We start from the raw sequence: 23,700 nt of genomic DNA on the forward strand, positions 1-23,700 counted from the left end.
GACTGTAAGATTAGGATGTCAGAGTTGTCAAATCTGTCAAAATATAAAACATATAAACAAGATAAAAAAATAGGAAGGAAACCCTCTATGACACTATTTCATTTAAAACGCACCTATTAATGTGACATTTTCTGTTATCAATAATAACTGTCTATAAAAGTGTTAAAATGGTATTGCAAATTATTAGTTTCTCACTAATTTCCCATCACATTCCAAAATTCTAATTATTCTCGCGAATAAAGCAAAATTCATTTATAGAAAAAATACTACCAAGCATCGTTGAGCATTCAAGTAACACGTAATACGTGTTAAACACCATATATATTGTAACAAGCTTACGAAAACATTGTTCACAAGCCACGATTCGTTAAACAACATCGATATCAATATCAAGTATACATGTTCTTGGTGGTTAGTAATTTATCACCCTCTAGAAGACTGAAAGACCGATGTCGAAACGGAAGCGCGACAGGTCGCGTTGTCGTAGAGCTGGAATACGAATCAGCGTGGCTTGTCGACACGGTTTGTTTTAACGACACCCGGGGACAGAGTGTCACGACAACGTCTCGTCCGGATGCAACATGGCGCGATTCCGCAGAGCCGGATGCACCGGTTCTTTCGTCGTGCCCGTACACACAGTTTATCCTGCTAGCTACGTGTGGCCCCGTACACACCATGGAAAATATAGTATAAAGCAGAGTGTATCCTTTCGACGGGTCGTACTGACGGGAACGACGTGACAATGTCAACAAGTGAACGAAAACTTCCGGTTAAAGCGAACGACGATCTCGTTATCGTCGATGTTAAAGCAGAGATGTTATTTCGAATTTGATATTTGTCTGAGTTGCTCGAATGTTCAAATTTGATATTTGTCTTGATTGCGTTTGGCAATTTCCTCAGCGAAAGAAAAAATTCCAAGAAAAGGAATTAAAGAGCGAAGTCTTGTCAAATCGTCAACGATCTAGATTAATTACAAATGGTGATAACTGGTTTCGTCGAAAACGAATGTCTCTATTGTTTTGTTAAGAACTCGTAAGAGAACCATTTTGCGTACACGTAACACGAGCTTAAAAGGATTAAGCGAAATAATGCGTGGTATTGGACATTCCATGACAGATGGAGCGCTTTTTCACGTAATTATTCAGAGGTTTCTCGTAAATAATAATTTCAATGTGATGTGCAAATCATGCTTTCGAATTTGTTTAAGAAATACAGTTTTTCGAATGTTGGAATTTTGTTGAATTTTTACTCGTAGCTACTTGTTTGTTGAATTGGGTTCATTCCCTTTAAGTTTGATACATTCTAATAATATATTTTTTGATCGCGTAATAAATGTTGAAAATACGAGAATAATCAACAAGCCGGTTCTTTATTTTCTACGATCTGAAACCTGAATTTTTTCCCGTGTTTCTTCGATGTCTGCGTTTGCAAACGCAGTTGGTGGAATCGAGGATTCTCGAAGCCTGGCCTGCGCGGATATCCACGCTTCATTTCCGGCTTTAATTGAAAACAGAAACGGGGGAGAGCCACGAGTTCGTTTGGAAGCCTCCTCGAATCTTTTTGTCTGAAGCTTGTTATTTAGACTTCAGTAAATCTGAAATACTTTTGTTCCAATAAAGAGTATCAAAAGAAACCTATTTTACATGTTAAAAGTCACTCGTAACCAAGATCCTTTTAACACCAAATATAAATACAAAATTGTAATAATTCAATTTTGTAAAATCTTTAATTATTCTACGTATCTAAGAAAATTCTTGTAATTTTGAAATTAAATTTCCCAACTAATCCTAGATCTACAAAATCCTCCATTACTTTTCTATACATCCATAAAAACCTCTCTGCGTTCAATGTTCTACAACTGAGACTACAATCGATACCTAATTCTACAAAATTAAATCAGAAAGACGATCACGAGTGAAAGTTATTATTATAAGAACTAAATGCTTCATTATTATTTAATATTAGAAGATATAGAATTTATAGAAGATATAGATTATAGTAGATTAAATCATTGTATGCAGTGGTTAATGCATTATTACATAATATTAGCATGATAGGTATTGTCACAGAATGTTAATACTGAAACAAAATTCACGTGGAGTGAAATTCTGCTCATGATAGCATTTAAGCGTGAAATAATTTTTACTTTCTACGTCTCGTAATCAAATCACATAACGATTTCCTATCAATCTCTGCATTCGAACAGATATTTATATAATCAGCATTCCCCTTGGAGCTCATACACGCTTCCAATCCATGTGCATTGCCTGAACCGGAAAGTCCCGTAGCTAATTAAGCAATAACAATGGAACACGTGAGACACGTGGACGACATAAGTTCTGAGACTCGCGGTCGGATCATGTGGAATCGCCACGATCGATGGATCACGTATGGCCGTAAATTTTACAATCTATCTGCCGCGTTTTGGGTTCGGGTGTCTCGATCGGGCACAGATCGGAAAACGCGACTCGTTCGACGAATACTAAGAGTACTGGGCTTCCGGGGACCGGGTGTCGTCTACACACGTCCATCCACAGCCGAAGATTATCTCTTCGAGCCGATCAAAGATCACCGGATTTCCTTTAAGACCGCGATTCCTAATTGGAATTCCAAGAGGAACCTGGCTTCCATGAGAATTGCACTTTTCGGGCTTGTTGTTCGCAAAAATTTCGATTGATTGATTTTCGGGATACTTTTGGATGTTTCAGTGATTACAACTGAAAATAAGTATACATATCATAAAGTATGGAACTTTAAAGAAAAGCGTATAATCACGAAAGGGATAGTTTTTCGATCCCAGCGATATTTAATATTTCTTTCCAGTCGATTCATGTCAGTATTATCTACTTCCTAATCATCTAGTACCGTTACTTACTTTCACTGGAGGAAAATAATAGAATGAAAATTTCGTTTCAAACCTAAATTGTCTATACACCTATGTATTACCTAATCATGGCGTGCTATAATATAAAAAGACACTTCTTAGATACATCAACTTTTCTTCTCGAAAAAGAAATAATCAAACACTGAATTATTCCTGATAACGATCACACTGAAATTTCAACTTATTTGAAGTTTGAACAAGAGCATAAAAGAAAATGTATTTTAAATGAAACCCTTTTTGATTCACAAAGTATTACTTTTTAACAATATTTTATGATGAGAGTTTTAAAACTTGTACAAACTATTACAAATGTTTCTATCCGATCAGAAGAATCTAACGATAATATATCATTGTGTAATTACCTACCATATTAATGCAAACCTAGCTTAAATACTATAATACAATAATATAATACAATTTTAACATGCAACAACCCTTCTCTAACAAAGACTAATCGAGATCCAAATAATTTCTTTATCGCACACCTACAGCATTTCTTCCCAAACTATATGGACTTAACTGGTAAACTCGATTAAAAAAATCGATTCCACAAGGACCACCAATGGGTTTCACCGCGCGAATCGTCGTTGAACGATCGGGACCGGTTCGAATTCGTAACGAGGCTTTTGTACGTGATTCGAACGAGCATGCGGGCGCGTGCAAAGCGAAATCTGGCCCGTGGGAACGAACTACGGGTCTTTTTCGTTCGAGTGCCGACCATAATCGCCACGCCGCGATTGATCGACAAGGAGGAAAGAATGAAATCGGCGAATATTCGCCTATGAGAATCAAACGCGACATTCATCCCTTCGTTTCGATCTGTCCACGCGATTCTAAGATCTCTTGATCGGCCAATTGAGTCTCGTTGACCCATTCATTAATATATCAATGTGGTCAAATCGAAATAGTAATAAGTAGACGGGACTTTTGACATGAAATAATATCCTACGGTATTATGGTATGTATGGTATGTAGTTCTCGAGATGCTTTTATAGACTCGATTCTTCTTCGAAGTCGCTCCCTCGCTGAGTATTATTGGAAGATAAAGGACGAATTAACTCATTCTACTCGCAGTCTTAATATTTGAAGATTACAGGGGAAAAATACAATACATTATACTCCCCATTGTTCTTTTCTTTTTCCTTTTACAGAAGAAAGGTTTTAAAATTCAGCATGTCAATCAATTTCATACATTTCGAACGAGTTAATTCGTCTTCGTTGCTTGACACATTAGCCCTTTGTGGTTCCGGTTACATTCGACATTTTCATTCCAAATGATTCATACTCGAGAAGTCACTTTCAAAATCTATTTGTAATCTGGATATAGTTTCATAGTCTTTCGTAATCGATAACCCATCTGTATTAATATAATTCCATTAAGTAAAATGTTAAAATCTCAATCGCTGTTGGCTAGTTTTACTTCTACTCACCCCTGCTCGAAGAACTGCGATGTCTTCTGCGCCTGGACCTGCTGCAAGATCTCGCCTTCCGGTCCTCTACGTGGACACCATCTACAGTATCTACAGGCGCTGGCGGTGCCATTGTGTCAGGTTCTACGAGAACTGTGGGGCTTTGTGGTTGCTTTCTGGAGATGTGGTCTTTGCTCGAGGAACCTCGATCTTTGCCTATGAAGGTGCTGATCGAATGTCTTCTACGACCTGCTGCCGCTGATCCTGTTGCTGGCAGCGTGGATGAAAGATTGTAGTACCTGAAATAATTTCAACAACTTAGTGACAGTTCGTTACATTAATATTAATTAATAGACTATGGGTGTTTATGTACATTTCTATTGTATTTATATTATTCTCACTTAATTTTACTACTGACCTAGCGTCATCCACACCAACGAAAACTTCGTTCGAATCTTGATCATCGTCATCGTCATCGTCGTCGTCATCATCATGATTGTGATTATCCCTGGCCAATCCACAGTACACCATATCATTAGACAGCAGTTCGCTAGCGGACTTCAACACAGCTCTGCTTCGGCCTGGACGCCTTCTGTCGTTCTCAGAATGCGAGTGTGACCTGTGGAGAACAGTACGTTAAGTAGCATTTTGTATTCTTATTCCTTGTAAAAATTTTATTTTATTTCTTGTCTTCAACGAGAATAAGAACTTCCAGCTAATTTAAAATTCACAAAAGTTCCATAAACTCGAAATTCTAACCCTCTTACAGTGCATCACGAGAAAGACTCAGGTAAGCTGTCAAATAAACAATACTATTTATTTTCACATCTTAAATTTCATCACACAGATATAACGTAATTATCGCTATAAAAAGTCGAGAAAGTATATATTTTTATATCTGATATCAGAAATGTAGGAATAATTATCTTCCGGTTCGTTCATTTTATATTCTCATTAAACTGTTAAGAATTTAAATACGCACAGTTCAAACTTCCGTTTGATATCATCAAAAAAAAAAAAAGAGGAAGAAAAAGTCACCAACCTATGAGGTAGATACGGCGAGGGTGGCGCAACATCCGAAGGTCTTGGATCACCCTTCAGGAACTGCTGTGTTCTTTCGTGATCTGCATTGGCGCTAACAGATCTGAACAAATTTCTGAAACTCCTTCTCTGATTACCAGGACCACCATGAGCGCCGTTTCCGCATTGACCAGTTCCATTTCTGGGCAACATTGGCATCTTCTCTTCTGTGGGCGTGGAGGCGCCTGAGGTACTGCCTCTGTTATTCTCCTGCGGTATCAGAGTACTCGTGGTAGACGTGGAGAGGACGCTGGCCGACGAAGTGGTGCCCATTTTGCAAGGACGTCGCCGGAACAGGGCCGTCAGCCCCGTTGGTCCTTTGGAGGGTGGCGAGAAGGCGACGCTCGTTGTCGACGCAGGCGTCGTCGATACCGACGACGTCGCCGTCCCGCTCGACAACGAGAAGTATGAAGGATTGTCTGTGAACATGCGGATTCAAGGTCATAGAACCTCCTCCGCAAACTCGTACGAGGACGCTTTCTGCCTTGTTGTTCAGCTTAATCTCTTTTTGGTGTCATTTCACGATTTGATATTGCAAATACAGTTGTAATAACGAAGATGAGTTAGATTGGAAGCTAGAAGGTTTGAAGTTTGAAGATTGTGTGGGTTAAGCTAGTTCGATTTAGAGAATGACATTTTCTCTGTTGACGAGGGTCTAGGTGATTTTAGGTCAGCAACGTTTTGTTCGTTCTGTCAATCACGAGGATAAGTGATTTGTTGTTGCCCCGTCACACTTGAGATAATTTAAATGATTTAGATTGAAAGGTAGAAGGTTCGAAGTCTCGACGCGTTATATTAGTTTGATTTAGAGAGTGACAATTTTCTGTTAATAAATGGTCCGGTTCTTTAGGTCAATTTTTATTAAACACAAAGTTGAACGACGACTCGTTGAATGTCTCTTTTCATCGATCACAAGGGTAGATCATCGATTTTTTCATCTGAATACACTTTTATTCGGAAGAACAATTCTTGAATAGAATTATCGACACTTTGAATGGCCACCAAGAATTTCAATAATGTAAAATGTCATTAATATCGGTTGAATATTCACGTTATCATAGATCTGAATTTTTCACAATATTTTTCTACGAGGACAGGTAGGATAGAGCACGCGTTGGAGTAAAAAAGTGAAAAAGTATTCGCGACTAGACGAACACGAGGTCCACCTGAGACTGTTCGGTTTCAGAGAGATACACCATGCCTATAGGACGCCATGAACGATTCGAATGGTACTTGAAAGTGGGGGGATGGACCGGACGTGGTATTGTCCCCCACCCTGTAAACCAGAAGCGAAGAACGAGACAGCCGTACGCGGCACCGGAAGTCCGCCGTAACGTTGTGAACGATCCGCGCGTTATTACTCTCCGAAGATGAATTGACCTCGTACTGTGACGAAAGAAAAAAAAAGAGGAGGAGGAGGAACGAAAGGGGAAGGATTCACGAGGCGAGCTTCCTGCGAAAACGAGATGGTTTCGTGTTTGTGAAAATATTTTCCAGACGATCTTTCGATCTTGATTTAAACGTCGACTGTGTCGGTGGAGGATCCTGTGATATATATATAAAAAGATATATATATGTATCTCTTTTTTTAATTTGCGAAACGTCGACTGTCTAGGTTAATGAGATTATTACGTTTTTTTAAAACTTGTGATTGTAGTATGGTGTCCTTTAATATTTAATAATCGTGAAATTACCTTTTTGGAACCTCGATTGCGTCGTATAAAATCATTCTGTTGTAATTTTCCTTTATACTCTTGCAATCTTTCCGACTGAAGGCTTGTAAAGTAAAATAAAAACGCTTGTTTCATGGTAAAGCTCAAATTAGTTATCTCCTGTTGTTTGTTATATGCACGCACAATGGTCACGTTATTGTAATCGTCGTTTCTCGTCGCAAAACCACAGTGGAAATGATTTCTAAGAAAATGGGGTAATAGTATTGTACAATCTTAAGAAGCTTCAATTCGCTACGATTAACTCAGTAAGAATTTGAAATCTCATGAAATGAAATTCGAGCTTCAATATAATTAATGAGTTTCTCCAGCTTCATTGTTAGTTCTTCCTTTTTTTATGTTGCAATTCGATTCTTTTTTGCATTTTTATTTACTTTTTCAATCGTTCGTTTTTATTTTTACGTTTTTTTTCCTTCGATAAATTAACTAACTAATAATTTCACGAAATGTTGTTTTGTAGCGAAGAAAAAGATAATTAAGAACGAGATATAAGAGAATTGTAGACGGTTTTTGGAATTTGCATGATCAGTAGGGACTACGTAAGACGAATACGGGAAAGGAGAACGGTTTCCAAATACGTTTGTCGCTTACGAATTTACTGATCGAAATCTTTCACCAGAATTCTACTTCTCTTCGTGCACTTTTCGAACGTGTTCGAAAATTTAAGAAGTATCCTAAATATCTGATCTTATACTCGTTGCGAGCTTTGACTTTTTATTCGAATTTATGCCCATTTGAATATTTAGTCTATGGTAAAAAATAAAGGTTTACCATTTATTATGTATAGCTTATAAATAAAACCTTAAAAGACAAGAGAAAAAGAATGGAATAACTCGCGAAAGTGTCCGAGGATTCGTAAAAATCTTTTTTAAATGCATTACACGTGTTACATGAATTTTTTTGAAATATCGTTAGCTCTGTATCAAATTAAGAATCAACGACGCGAAATTTAATTATACTCTACTGTTTTGTAAAACATTTTTGCTGTGTTTCCGTGAAGAAAGAGTACGCGAATACAGAAGCTTTGAGCGTGTACAGAACGAGCGACGTGAAATAATTAAAGCCCTCAACTTCAACGTGAAGCTTCTTAAACGTGCAAACCAGGCAAACGAAAGAATTCAATGAATACAAAGTATACAAAGAATACAAAATGGATGTAAAAGAAAATTGCAGGAGAATAAATTCAAACTATCAGAATAATACAATAATTCTTATAAGATTTCAAACTTTCTAAAGATCCTCGAGTAAAAGGAATCTTCAATGATCTTTCAACGACGAAACTAGACTGAGTTAAAAGATTCAAGCTGGACGTGAAAAGAACATCAAACAGAACGATTAAAAGCAATCTCTGATTTCCTAGGTTTATGCTTCTAACTTAAAAGACCAAGAATTTAAGAAAAAGGAAAGAAAACAAATTGTCAAATGAAGAACAATAGGAGAGACCTGTAAAACGATCGACGAAGCTATAAATAAGAACGAATTAGAAATTCTTGGCGGCTGTCTGAAATAACGTTCCCGGCTCTTTCAGGTATACATAGTCGATTTGAAGCGGCTGATCGAGGATTCGTCGGCAAAGACATTAGCTCACGTCACTGACGATACGCGAAAGGAGAGAAGGAGAGAAGAAAAGTGCATCGTGAGGGTGGAATACGCGGTAGTCGTCCCGCGATACGCGTGATTATGCGTGAAACGCGTGACTAGGCTGCGAAAACGTCCTCGAGATATACGTGACCGCAGATTGGTCCAACAACAGGCGATGCTTACCGACTGCCATGCTGACCCCTTGCCACCAGGAACCTTCGCTGCTCCCGTCTTCTGCAACAGGAACAACACGATGCATTTCGATCGTTCAGATGGAAAAGAAATTAAGAAAAGGTAAGAGAGAATGTCAAATACAAAGATTGTTATACGTGGGAAGAATCACTGTATTTTATCGCTATTTTAACGCTATTAAAGAATTATTCGAATAGTCTTATGTATCTTAATAATATAATATAATATAATAATAACATAATGCATAACATAATTAATAACATAATTATATGTCGGAGATGAAAGAACATCAGGATTTCCCGACTGGAATGTTGGGAAAAACCCCAATACCCTAGTCCAGACTTTTACTATAGCTACACTTAAGTAATAAAAATAAGAAATAGTTCTAATGTTTCAATTTGGTCTTTATGACGATGGGTTCGGGCTCGAAGTGACATAGCGGGTCACTAGACGTAGCCACGGTCACGGGAGGGACGTGTACCTGACAAAGGTATGGAAAGATTATATGGCCCTCATTAAGAACAAAGATTGACCCGAGAAGTGGGGACAGGAGTATATAAGGGCAGTTTCATTTGGATCGAAAGCTAGAGAAGTAGAGAGTTAGTTAGTCATTGTACGAATTACTGATCGAGTTACTCGAATCGTGTATTACGTTGATACTCGTCCTCCCATGGACCGTGGATTCGTTATCGAACCTGAATCCGTGGTTACTATCATCTCGACCATCCTATCGCCGCTATTACTCATAGTCTCTTGTAGTGTCCACATTTGTACCAATAAACCTTAGCTACATCCGCGATGGTAAAGTAAATAAAGGTTCATCGAACGCCCATAATTCCAATCCTTCTCCGACATATATATAGCCTATCTAATAGAATTATTATAAATGACGAATTTATTACTTTTTGGAATTTGTATGCATTGATTCTTACAAAGTATGAAGATTATTATTCGTGGGAAAAGATTGTCTGTAATTGACATCTTTATCGCTATTTAATAATAGAATCACTAGAGTCAAAATAATTCGTTGTTTAAAATCTGCAAGTTTTCATAGAGGTTTTATAATAAAAGTAGATTTATAAGGGTGCATTTCTGAGAATTTGAATATCGTTATACTTGTATCTCCGCTTATATCAAATAATATTTTCATGTACTTTCTATTCCGATTTTTTTCGTACAAATCTTATATCTTAATCGTTGTTCGTTCTAGCGTCGAAGAAAGGAAAAGGAGAGGAAAGTGGAACGAGTTTGAAGATTGCCAGTCAGTGCACTGTTACGTCGCTTGGATAAAACGTGAATGGGACGGCCCGTGGCCTGATCCCAGTTTCTCACTGTTCTACCCCGTTCATACACCATAAACCTGTCGTAGTTGTCGCCGACACTCTCTTCCCCGCGATCGCGCTAAATATAATATTCCCGCGTATTTTCAGCGATGAATGAAACGACATGCGACCTCTGAATCAAAACACCTATGAAGCAAGATGAAAAGTTTCTTTCGGATAGCTAGGAAATTCCTCCGTGTTTTTTACATCTTTTATTTTTTCTAAGGTCTTTTGCGTCTTCGTTTTGTCGACATTACGCACTAACATCATTATGTAGGGTGGTTTACTGTGAACGGTCTTTAATTGAACAGGTTCTAAATTTCGTTCGAAATACGCGTATTTGTTTAGATAGTGCACTTTGTTGCTCTCATTAAGACGTAGTATAATTTACAGAGTTTTTAGAAAAGTGAATAAGAATCGAGCGAGAGTGAAGGAGAAACAACAAATCCAAGGGGTTGAAAATCTCTTCGATAAGAATTCATTCCTTTTTATTTAATAAACTTTAAATTTGATTTAAAATACGTATACTTGTGCAAATACCATACGATTTCACTTACATCACTATAAATAGCATATATATCCAATGTTAGGATTACCCATTTACTATACTTGTATAGAATAAATACAATGACCGTGATTGGAAATTAACAGTCTGCACATTTCTGCACTGCAGCTTTAGCAAGCTAATCTAATCGTACCACCTCCTTAAGGATTAAGATCGTATAGAATCTACGAATATTAAAAGTGCAAAGTGCAAGTATAATCTTTAAGTTTCTCGCTCAACCGATAATCATACCGAAGTCTGAATTATAATGATTGCACATTTAAACGAGCAAAGTGTAAAATATGAACAAGAGAGAAACAAATTATGAGTTTATCGGAATTGTAAATCATTTCACGAATTCATTTTGTTTTCTCTTTTTATTATTTTTTCGTTTAGGAGTCCATCCTGGCCGAGCTCATTACAATTCCCGTGATTTTCTGACGGTGGTTCTCCTTGTCTCAGGCCTCATATCGTTAACCGAAGGTGTTACAAAGTGTAATTTTATTCACAGACATGCAACGATAGTTTCACTAGCGTGCTGCTATTAAATTCTTGTACAACCGCGCTTTCATCCACTTCATTTGCATCCATAGAGCGATATTTCGATCGATCGTTAAACAAGAAGTTTATGTCTGTGTCTTGCGTGTATTCGCGTATGCGCGTATATATGAGAATAATATTTTCCATCTTGTTATTCGTATTTAAAGCGTGAAAAATTCTGATTCTACAAACTATTGTTGCGTTATTTTTTATTTACCTCCTCGTCCTGTCAGGTTGATGAGCTGTCAAGCAGCCAACCAACATTAATTACGTAAGGTAGAAGGCTCTAGTATGTAGTCGCAACTCGATACACGCACGCCTACCTCGTAGGCTTTACCGTGGAACACGGTAGAAACACTTCGTTCAAAGTTACCTCAGAAGCGACTCAACTTGAAGTTGGACGGACGAAGTTTAAGTTACCGAAGTTAATTCGTAGTCCCGTTACTTGCTACTTCCATTAACTTCGTTCGCTTAAGTGCTAGCTATAACGAAGAATAATTACTAATTTCGTTAGAATATTAATAGCATTACTAATTACTAGAAAATTAACCGTTACCATAGCAAGCATTCTAATAATTATGAATAAAAGATGTACGCTTATGGAAATTATACTTTTTAAAATTGTTCATTTTTATGAAATTGAAAATTTTTAGAAAATGCCTAAGAAATTTAAGGGATCGTGTATGTCATGAATTATATCGATCACTTCTGCTTGCTATTTTATTTATTTTATTTATTATAATATTTCACCACTCATATACTACATGTTTCTGCATGTGCGTCTTATTCGTCCCTCCTGGCCTACAAACTTACCTAGAACCATTTGGACCAGTGTATGAATTAAATATATAGGGTGGTTGGTAACTGGTGGTACAAGCGGAAAGGGGGTGATTCTACGCGAAAAAAGAAGTCGAAAATATAGAATAAAAATTTTTCATTTGAGGCTTTGTTTTCGAGAAAATCGACTTTGAATTTTCGCTCGGTACGCGTGCACTTTATCACGTCTCGTTATAACGGATCTCACTGTAGATCGTTGTCTCGATGGAAAAATTAAAAAAAAAAAAATTTAAGAAAAAGAATTTTTATTCTATATTTTCGACTTTTTTCTTCGCGTAGAATCACCCCCTTCCCGCTTGTACCACCAGTTACCAACCACCCTGTATATATCTTACCTATATGGATTAAACGTAATTCTATACTAACATCACTATTGTTATTACTTTATCAACAGTGTCGACAAATGGTTTCTCTTTATTTTTCTATAATTCCCTCCAACTTTTAATGTATTTAAATTCTGCGCATAATATATAGTTCGTTTTACAACGTAATACATTATAACAATATATAGTCCACAATTACATCTAAATCTATAAATTTGATATATAAAGTTAATCTACGTTCGACTTTGCCCAAGTGTCGCATAAAACACGTCCCGTAGCCCGGATAGCACACCCTCGCAGACTCCGCCAGTTTCACGCAACGTCCACGTCCCAATCCCCTACATCATTGCGAAACTCACCGCAATTACCGAACTTCTCCAACGATAACTCTCTATGCTCCCATTACATTCTATCCCTCGGTTACTCGAAAATTTACGTCGTTCACCATGTTCCCCATCTAATCGCCGGCAGATCCATGGAAATTCGTTTCCACGGAACTCGTTCGAGGAATACCGTGACCGAGAGTTGGTTGTTCCGTCGTTCTCGAAGCGGGCAGACTCGCGGCGAACTATTTTCGTGCGGCTTCCGTCGACGAGCAATAAAAAGGAAGAAGAAAGAGAAGCAGAGAGAGAGAGAGAAAGAGAAAAGAAACGACGGAACGTGCCAGAGAAGAGAGAAAGAGGGAGAAGAAGAAGGAAAGACACGACGTTAGGGTTATCGTTCCCATGAAAGCTCGTACAAGCTCTGATTTACTCTGCTGTCCAAATGGATCAGCTGATAGGACGAATCATCGTCACTCCGTTGTATAAATTGCCTCGAATTCGTTGCAATGCCGCGAGCCAGAACGATTCGTTTACTCGTTTTCACCTCGTTTTCACGTTTTGTCGGAAACGCGACGATGAACTGGAGTTTCGTTGGTGAAACACAATCTGAGGGGCGAATGGGCTTTCGTGTCTTTATACTTGATCTGATCTTGTTATCGTCGTTGCTGTGGTCACAGTGCTGCTTTTGCATTATTTGCTACGTTTTGTTTATTAATTCTTTTTGTTAGGTACGAAGAAACACGTTTGATTCTTTTTCTCTCTTTTTGTAAAGATGACGATTAGCACGGTGCCTTTTCTATATTGTCGGCTAAAGCAGTTTTTCTAAAACCTCTTCACAAAATATTCCTTTTCAGAGAATATCATGATAATTTGCCTTTTTTAATAATTTCACCTTCGTTCGATCGATTTTTGTTAATACGAATATAATCTTTTTTGTAGGTAATAACTCTAATGTTTTTATTGTGCTTGTTACGTCGTCACGTTGTTTGGATTGCCGCTATTTTTCACCATATATGCACGTAGTTACCGCCATTATCTTTGAATTGTCCTCGCTAACTGTGTAGCTAGTTGTTTCATTTAATTCACGTCCCTTATCGTATATACTCCGTATCGCTTTGTATTCTACTGTAATTTCTACTGTTACATAGGGTGCACCAAAAACAATTTAGTCGATATTCTTTCTTTCTTATAAAACTAGAAATTTTCATGCAACGTATTTAAGAGAATAACGAGAAACCGCTTCTGAAAATTATTTGAGAATATCGATGATTAATTCACTACAGTCATTAGTTCCCACGAGCACCACGAACGCATGGCGAGTGACTGCCAAACGATTCGTAGCGCACCAAGAATTTTCGAACGTGTTCGGAATTCCGTGAAACGATTTTGTGAATCTTCGTTCAGCTTTTGTTAGAAACACGACGATGCCAAAAAATAGTTCTTAGCTTGAAGAAGAATACAAATGCCAAAATTTGAAGATTTCAAGATTTGAAGATTAGAAGAGTCTTGTTTGTTGCCTAAGAATCTACGTGCGAGGATCTTAAGAACGAGGCAAATGTTGCTAAAAAGAAACGAGGTCACGACCATAAAAATTCATGAATCGATACACGAAATCTATAAATTCTAGAACCCGTGAACGAAGACCTATAATCCATGAATCCCAGAATCTGATAATTCTGGTCAAGTACATAAATATAAGAATTGGTGAATTCTAGAGTCCTAAATGTCACGAACCTAGAAACGCATGAATCCTGGAATATGTGAATTGGTATGGAGTCGATCAAATCTAGAATTTATCAAACTTAGAATTAGTATATGATACTTAGAATTTATAAGTTCTAATGTTCATAGGATCTGAGCTATGAAGATTAAAACGCATTCCGGAATTCTAAGATCTAATATACTAAATTTCCTGAATCTTAGTATTCTGAAATTTACGAACCCGTGACTTGAGACATATACAACAGCAAAAAAAAGGGTACTCGGTTGCTCTTTTTCGAAAGAGCAACGTGCAAAACACGCGCAGCTCTGAGATTTACGTATCAACGTAATTTACGTACTTGTTAATTAATGGCGCGTCACATGTAAGAGAACAACCTCGCGTAAAAGTTAATGCGCGTACGTCCCTCTTATGGAGGCACGTGCATCGTTGCTTGGATGCGCTGCTTTTTTCATCGTCGGCAGGTGCTGCACTGTGGTGCACCAGCTACGTACAATAAATTAAGTGCAGTTCAGCTTGACCCGGCAGCGATCGACGAACTTCTTTTTTACCTTGAGGCAAAAATAGCGGCGTGTTTGGCGTTTCGTCCGGTTTGCGTGAGATTTTCAACTTTTCCCAACTACTCTGTCCTCTTTTGGGAAACAGATTAAGAAATTGGGATGGAAGTTTCATGGTTAAGCTCAAATTTCTATCTTATGATTCAGAATTGGAAGTAGAATTGGAAACTCTTTATGAAGAAGTTTTTTTAGTTCCTTTAAGAATGAAAATAAAAAATGAAAGGACGACCATTTCACAAGGCGATTATTCTTATATTTAATTTTGATAAATTGTTCTCGTTATATATTTGTTATTATTAACAATATGTGCTTTGTAAATACACAGAGAAAGAGAGAGAGAGAGAAAATTATATTTTATATTTTCTGAGGATGATCTTGAGCTTTTTCAAACGATGTCGTATATTTTCTATAACATTAGTCGATCCAGCTAAACATTCTTTACAAAAGAGTATTAACCTACTTATATCGGAAAACCGTTAGTTTGGCAGATATTTTTACCTTAGGTGGTCAAATTTAATGTATGTTACATTTGTTAAATCAAAGTTAAAATATGTGCAAAAACCAACGGATTTTCGGTATAAATAAGTTAATACCTTTTTATAAAGAACGTCCAGATGGATCGACTAATGGTACAAAGAATATACGGTACCATTTAAAACGCTCAAAATTATCTTGAAAATAAAATTCCATTCATCCGATGAATTCCTTGAAATGCAGTGTAATTTAAAACGTTTTTCGACAAAATCAATAGATCACGAGTTATTCTAGACAGTACTTCTTATTGACTTACCCTGTATATAAATTGTATGAAAACGCGATTAACAAATTTGGAATTTCATAAATTTTTAGATCGTTCTTCAAGTTTTAAGTTTTGTATTAAATAGTTTCCTATTTAGTACACGTATATTATCTTTATTTTCGGTTCTAGCAGACAAGAAATGGGCTCGGTTTTACACAAGTCTAAAATATCTGATTCAGATTTCGCCACATGCATTCATTGCACACGTTCCCTATCCTATACCTATCCATATACAATACATATCTACACGCTAAGTGGCATTTAATCTTAATCTTTTGCTAAAGTACTACACTTTGGTTTGAAATTTGCACTCTATTCCTCTTTTTTCTATGTCCTTTAACCAATCCACCACCTGATCATTTATCCTACCCTCCTTCGCTTTTCCCCTCCACGTGGTAGTATCTAACTCTTCATAGCCTTGCGCTATATTTTTCTATTCTATATTTCCATATTCATTCTCCTTTATATTTGAAAGATCTCTCTCTAACGAAGGAAAACGCATGTATTTCTTAAATATAAATTACTCGAATGTCTGAAATTGTTAAAGTTTAGATTGGTATTTTATCTTCCCATAAACTTTAAGGATCTTCTTTTAAACTTCCTTATTCTAATTTCCAACAATCGTATTTCGATGGCCATATTTAAAAACGAAGTTAAACGATGTTAGAAAAATCGTTGCATCGTTCGACAAAAATTCTTATTACAACTTCCGCGATGGACTGAAAGTCAAGTGTTTCGTACGTGACACGCATTTTCACGCACGTCGTTTGCTGATTACACAATACACCGCGTTTATGACTCCCATCTTGGACCAACGCACGCACTGCACATGCACGTTCCATCCTCGCATCATCTACTCTACGTTGTTTCTCATGGTTCAAGGTCTCACGATCGAATTCGGTGCAAGCACGTTTTAGTTTCTTTTTTTGGATCTCGTGTACTTTCTCTTAGAACGATATCCGAATTTATTAGCAGTGGCACACGAGACCAGAAATTCAACGTAATTAATACGTTACAATTTAATAAAATGATGCATGGTGTTAGCGAGGAAAAGTAACAAAGAATAATTGTACTATAAAATTTTATATGACTCGGTATTAATTTGGCAAAATTAGTTTAGGAAACTTAGTGTATCTAGATACTTCTATAATAATACTGAAAGATAGTTATCAATTTTGTGGAATGATCATATTTAAAATAAGAGGGATAAGGAAATTCGATACGTCTCGAGAAAGAGGCCTGATCGATACACCTTACACGACCTTTTCTTTCATTCGTTTGTATTATCTTTCAAATTATCTTATGAAACATTGACGTACAACGACTATACAAATCTATTTTACAGTTCATAGTCCAAAAACAGATGCCCAATTAAAATACCGATGAACGTCATCTACCTAGATAAAAAAAGATTACAAACTATTTTTGCAACTAACTTTTTTAGATATTCTATCTACCTATCCTAATCAGAATTACTAAATCTCTAGTGAATGAAATTTTTTGCCTAATGAATTTTTTCTCGCATATATACACTTCATTTATTGAAAAATAATATAATAACTATAATTTTCATTTTTAAGTATAATTAATTACGGTTTCAATATTATAAGATGATAATACTACGAATAAGATACTTATTTACATAACGAAGTGGTAATTTCTTTCGAAACCCTAACGTGTATAAAATCTCCGGTAGTATAATTTTCTATTTCCTTTCCACTCGAAATATAAAAGATCGAAACACAAGGGAAAGGTAAACGAAGAAAGAATTATATAAAGGTACAGAAATACAACTTACATCGAGGTCGGATTGGTAGTTACCAACGAAACGAATTCGCGTGTAACGTTCGAGCGTCTGGTTAGGTTCGGCTGTCAGGTTCGATCTATTAATATACACTGCGAGCCGCCTGCCTAATTCCTAATGGAATATTCGTACAGATTTCTCGACGTGGATGCCTTAAAAGTATTCGTTGCTGGAGCACGTTCGACCATAAGTTATTTTTCGCTTTGGGTTCGTTTAAATATTTCAATAAGTGAGTCGATACACATATAAATTCAAGAAAAGAAGATTCTACAAATGTTCTATATAATTTCTGCATATGATCATGGAAACATTGTAAATAAAGAAATAGATTTTATTTTGCGACGAAGATAAACGTGTTAAAAAAGATGTTATGAGATTATACTTTTTAAAATATTATTTGAGAATAGTAGAGAAAACGATTCATATTGTTTTATAATAGAAGTAGACTGAAGAGTCGAGCCATGTTTAAGGAAGAAAGTTTTGGTTTCGTGGAAAACGACACGAGGACGTTCGATCAGCTGATCGTCCACGTGCTCCGCGTACGCGAACAATAATCTTCCTCGATAGAGGGAAACTGTGATTAGACTCGATAGAATCTGTTTTCGAGGGAAAATTATGTAAATAAACCAGCCTTCGTGTAACGTCAAAGCAATAACGTATCGATGAGTCGAGATGTTTCATAAACAATTAAGACAAAACGTGAAAATTTGTAATAAAAGTATAACAACCATAATCATCTTACCTTTAATTTTTCCTAAATAACTGATCGAAATTGCTTCTTAAAAAGTCCATTCTTCTTTGTGCCTTATTTTCTTCTTTTATCATTTGACGATGGTTTCTTCAAATACATATATTTTTAATGTCTTTCTTTTCCTTTTTAAGAATATTTTCTAAGATTCGGTTAATATTTTAATAATCTCAAGTGATTGTAATATTTTATTTCGAAGCGAATAGTCCGGATCTGAAAAGTGGATGTAATTAATTAACTGTTCGAAGAAAAGGCACTCGTAGCCATACGATTTTTTGCGTGTGCAAATGGACGAAAGCAGTGCATGAAAGGTGGCATTATTCGTTCGTAACGAGACCCTTCGAACGTTTCGATAACTTCCTTTTTATTCTGTGCTCTCGAGGCAGCGCATCAAAGTACACTTCAGCGGCGCGCGTTTAGAAAACGTTAAACGATGCTCCTGCCGGCTTTTTGTTCGCGTTCCACTTCGATACACTTCTCCAAAAGTGGCCGAGATCAATTAGAATATTCCTTTCAACGTTTCTTATTTTATATTTTCCATCTACTTTGTATCCTCTTCGATTCTTGCGTTACATTTCTCGTTTCTTACCATCTTCGGTAATTTTTCATTCGTTTCTGGAACGATACATAATTAAATTCCAAAATTATTCTCTTCTGTGTGTTGTACCATGGATGTATTTATGTATTTATGTGTGATAACTGTAGATGTTTGACGTAGAATGTTCTATTTTTCTCTCCTTACAAATTTTGTCTTCTTTCGTAACCGACCGTTTCTCAAGCCTTTACGTCTATTTTCTAATTCTTCTCTCGTTTAACTTCCCAAAACGGCTCCCAAATTCCTCGTGAAGACCTTCGAACTTCTATCTTTAGACGAATCGTCCTCCAAACTTCTATTCAAACTATACCTACACCAAATCGAACCGGAATACTTGTCTTCGATGTCGCTCGTAGAATTTTAAAATGAAATTTTCGATCTGATTGGAGTTAAAACTATCATCGAGCTTTTGTCTCGAGTACGACCAGTGAACGATCGAAGAAAACAAACCATAAAGAACCTTCGAATCAATGTTTAACCTCTATTGAATCTTTCGTTGGGAATTCTGTTCGGTTATCATCGAAAATTTGTTCCCAGTCACTCGAAGTCTCTCTTCTTTTTCCCTGGGCCAGAAACCTCCGAAGAAACGCTCCTCGAGATATTCCGGAATCTTATCTTCGTTCAAGTTCAAGTAATATTATCAGGGAAATGCCAATTTTATCCGGGTTTGAAGTTTCTTTTGTGTTGACATCTCCACGCTTCGAACCATCTATTTCAAGAGTCTCTTCCTCAAACAAGCAACTTCTTCCTTCAACATGGCTTCTTGAAACGAACACTGCTTAAAGTGTCTTCAGAACTCTACCTCCAGTCTTAACGATCATATAGCATCTTTTACCATCATATAGCAATTACAATTTTATCTACAAATTCATCAATTTCCACGTGATCATGCACAAAATCTCCTCTTGAAATAACGAACCTCTTCTTCGAACGGAATATGTTCGAAGAAATACTTTGAAACTGTATCTTCGCACGAGTCAACCCTGCATCACCGTCAGTGATTTGATTCCTCTTTGATTTATGAAAATCGATTCGTTGAATTTAAGTCTCTTCTTTTCGTAATACTTCTTCTTTGAGCATAGGGTGCGAAACGTGAAACTTCTTTCTCTATGCTCGAGGCAAAGAAGAAATACAGAGCGGTCGAGCGATGGAAAACGGTGGAAAATTGAGGCTTCTGGTATTATTCTGGACTGGTGGTGCGTGGGGTTGCGGACGAAAGAAGGCCGCACGCAGTCACGGCACAACACTTCACGGAATACTGACAAGTCAGAGCAGAAGAGGAGTCCGCGACGATGCCATGTGACCGTCATTTGTGCTCTCCTTCTCTTCTCTTCACTGCCACCACCCACGCATCTGGCAGTGGCTAGAAGAAACGCCCATGTGCGACCAAAGCAGCGTTATTTCGAGATAAACAAGGAGTACGGTCGAAGAAGCGAAATCGACGAGCGCACGTTTATGTTTCGCTCTGTGTACGTACATGTGTGCACGAAGAGTGTAAAAGGGAAACTGAGGGTATATTCCTCGAAAGGCGTGAGGTATACGCGCCTCGACTAAATATAATTGCCCGCGTGAATCGGTTTCGAGCTGCAGGACGATTGGGATGACATTGAGGAAGCTTCATGGAAAATTTCGAGATCCTCTGATGGCGGAGAAAGGATTTTCAGGGCGAATGGATGGCTAAGAACGATTTGGGGGTATTTGGGAGAACTTGAGGAAGTTTGGATCAGTTTGTTGATTGAAAGGAAAATGGTTCGTCCATAATTCACATTGTCGTTAGGTAATATGTGTTTTTATAGGTAATTATACTTCCGTTTGTTGAAGGTATCTGTGATAGAAGCGCGAGTAACTTTAGTTAAATTCGGATTTCCGTAGTTCGTAAAGTTCAATTTTAATCGTCGAGGTTGACAATTTTGTCGGTAAGCAATAGTCCGCAGCTATTAGAAACACAATTTATGTTTTTGTACCAATAGAATCCACAAAATGTGAGGCATTTCCTCGATACTTCACAATCCAAGCGTTTAGAAACTCTAAAAATATTTCAAGCACAGCAGTGGAAATGTAAATTTCCCGTGGGATAAACGCAATGTCAAGAACTTTTCCGTTACTACAAAACATAGAGAGAGAGAAGAAAAAGAGAGATCTTAGAACCTCATTCTTCATAGAACAAAACGAAGCACAAAGATATTCCTTTCTACTCTTGCCAAAAACTACAAAACAGAGTGAGACATATAAAAACACAAGAAAAGGTCGTTTAAAGCTACGCTCTCTTCACGCTCAAACAAAGCACAACTTAAGCAACATACATCCCCATCCCTGTTACTACAATTTAACCCTGTTACCGTCTTTGAACTTTTATATCGTAAGTGTTCGAATACTTTCATGATTCTGTGTACTTACGATTACAAGAATTCCATTTGTCTACGAGTTCTATTTATCGGAAAATTCAATTGACGCGTTTTCTTCTTCTCCAAGATGTTCTCGTCGATCTCGAGGAAGGGTACGCGATGAGCGTGCGCGCGTACACTAGCGGTCACAAAGAATTTCAGATGGGGTAAGGTTAGTGCCGCGCGCGTGCACGCTAGCGTGTCTGTCACGCATGTGCGTACGGAAACAGAGCGGAGCGTGTGTTTCCTCCTTCGGTGCCGCACCGCTCTGCCGCGGATGGCCACGTTTCCTTTCGGTGTAGAGCACTGTGACCCCTTTACACACGGTATTCCCCTCCGTATCACGGTGTTGCGCGTAATCGGCGAAATAATCCAGATTCTTAATAACACACGACGCAACAAGATTGCACGGACGAAGAACCGTTTATCGTGTTTGATCATCGCCGGGCTGCTGTGCCGCTTCGCAAGTATAAGTAATTTTGCCTACGTTTCGTGCAACGCTACAAAAATTGTCTGTGCGGAAGATACAGCGTGATACTTAATCGAGGAATAAGATAAAATTTCGAAATAAATGTTAAATGAATATAAATGGGGCGCAAATTGCTCGTATAACTGGCGTTCGCTGGTTTCTTCTCTTATCTATGATTTTTCGTTCGCACAATTTAATTGGTAGAAGTTCATTTAATTGCACACTAATTAAAATTTCCAATAAATAAGATTCTTAGATAAATAAAATTCTATTGTAAATAATCTCTGCTTACGTTTTATACAAGGCAAGAAAACGCAGTTACGTAGAAGATACAGGATGATTGCTAGTGGGAGAATAGCACAAACTTCTAGAATAAATTCTGTATAGACAATAGAAGTCCATTTATTAATACAAATGGGGGAGAATCAGTTGCTATAATTGAAGCTCATACATGTAACAAGAATTGATGATTTTTCGTTTAATGGAAATACAAATTTAACAGAAACGCATTTAATCGACGGCAGTATAAGTTAAAGTAGTACGTTGTATATACAAAACAAAAAAAAAAAAAAAAAAGAAGGCTCATAGAGAGCGAGCGAGAAAAGGATAGGCAGATGTGTTTAATTGCGAAAGGGAACGGTGCTCGAGTTTTAACGGAGAATTATATTGTTTGCTGTGGTAACTGTTGCTTGAATTATTTATGGACTTGGCATACACCTCAATACTGTGGGGATGTCGAACTACGGATTAGGTTTGTTACGTGCCACTTGGAAACTCATATCGTAGAGCATACCTACTACAGATTATTTCAATAAGCTTATCTTACAAATATACGAAATCTCTGAAAGTAAGTTGTCAAACTTTACGACAAGATATTACTTTTTCCATAATAAAATCTACTAATTCGTTGACAAAGTAAGAACAATATAAGTAAAACGCAATAAAATAATTCGTTATTTAAAGAAACAATGGTGATAGAAATTCGTGAAATAAAAATTTCTAAAATTTTATATTCATACATTAATGAAATTATCAAAGTAAGAGGAAAATCGTTATGCTAGTAAGTTATTAGATAATCGTCCTGAGAAGGAATTAAAAATACAATAATCTAAAGGTGTGTCAATGATTTATGATTTATCGGGCGTTTGTATTCTTTCGCCTAACATCGTGTTCTTCTTCAGCAAGTAAAACACGTGAATGAGAAACGGCTGTACAGTTGCTCTTTCAAATTCGAAGAAACAATCTGGTCTGTCCGTGGCTCGTGCTATCTCGTGCCACACGTTCAAACGTTGAAAAATGTGACCGCTTTTCATTCAGCTCGTCGATTTGCCAGAGCAGAATGGAAGGAAGAAAAGCATTTGGCTGACACGTGTTACGCACGTTGACTAGTCACCGGGGTTCCGGCACTTTCTGCCTCCTAAACCCGTCTTTTCATTTTCTTATGCGCTATTGTATCACTAGTTATATATCACATTGTTATACGAATGCTTGTTTATTGTTGTAAATCGTTGAAAAATTAACGATAGAAATTATTCAATTACTCGAAAAAATTTGCTCTGGAAAAATAATTTTTATCTGGTATCTGGGAGTTTCATGTCTTCGATCTTGTACTTTTTATTTCAAAGAGCGCACTGGATACTTCATATTTTCCATACCAAAGAATATTCTGGAAATTTCATACATATTTTCTATTTCTTTTACTCTATTTTTATTACTATGTAGATTTTCTACTCCCTTTTTCTTCCTTTTCTACCTATCTTTCATAATTCAGCTTCGAAGCACGGGAACAGAAAACAGATCTAAGAAATTCCCTGAACTTTTCTCCATCCACGTGCCCTCTTCAAAGCATCGTATCACGC

General features: G+C 37.1%; 1 protein-coding gene across 4 annotated transcripts in view; it reads right to left on the minus strand.

The window, feature by feature from the left end:
- Nucleotides 1-21,463, minus strand: part of stumps (DBB domain-containing protein stumps) — a 47,410-nt gene extending 25,947 nt beyond the window's left edge. Inside the window, exons 1-6 of one of the 4 annotated variants that reach the window (XM_069123695.1) lie at nt 18,663-20,255; nt 18,388-18,606; nt 8,868-8,918; nt 5,336-5,792; nt 4,712-4,912; nt 4,315-4,592 (exon numbers count right to left, since the gene is read on the minus strand). In XM_069123695.1, the coding sequence (XP_068979796.1) occupies nt 4,315-4,592; nt 4,712-4,912; nt 5,336-5,792; nt 8,868-8,877 (946 nt within the window). In that variant the 5' untranslated portion in view covers nt 8,878-8,918; nt 18,388-18,606; nt 18,663-20,255. Of the gene's footprint in view, nt 1-4,314; nt 4,593-4,711; nt 4,913-5,335; nt 5,793-8,867; nt 8,919-11,499; nt 11,765-18,387; nt 20,256-21,385 lie in introns of those variants that run through there. The other 3 variants (XM_069123696.1, XM_069123697.1, XM_069123699.1) reach the window with 3 other exon arrangements.
- Between the last annotated feature and the right edge of the window lie 2,237 nt (nt 21,464-23,700).

This window comes from Bombus flavifrons, chromosome 11 (assembly GCF_040668555.2).
Source record: "Bombus flavifrons isolate JBK064 chromosome 11, iyBomFlav1_principal, whole genome shotgun sequence".
In the NCBI taxonomy this organism is placed as follows: Eukaryota; Metazoa; Arthropoda; class Insecta; order Hymenoptera; family Apidae; genus Bombus; species Bombus flavifrons.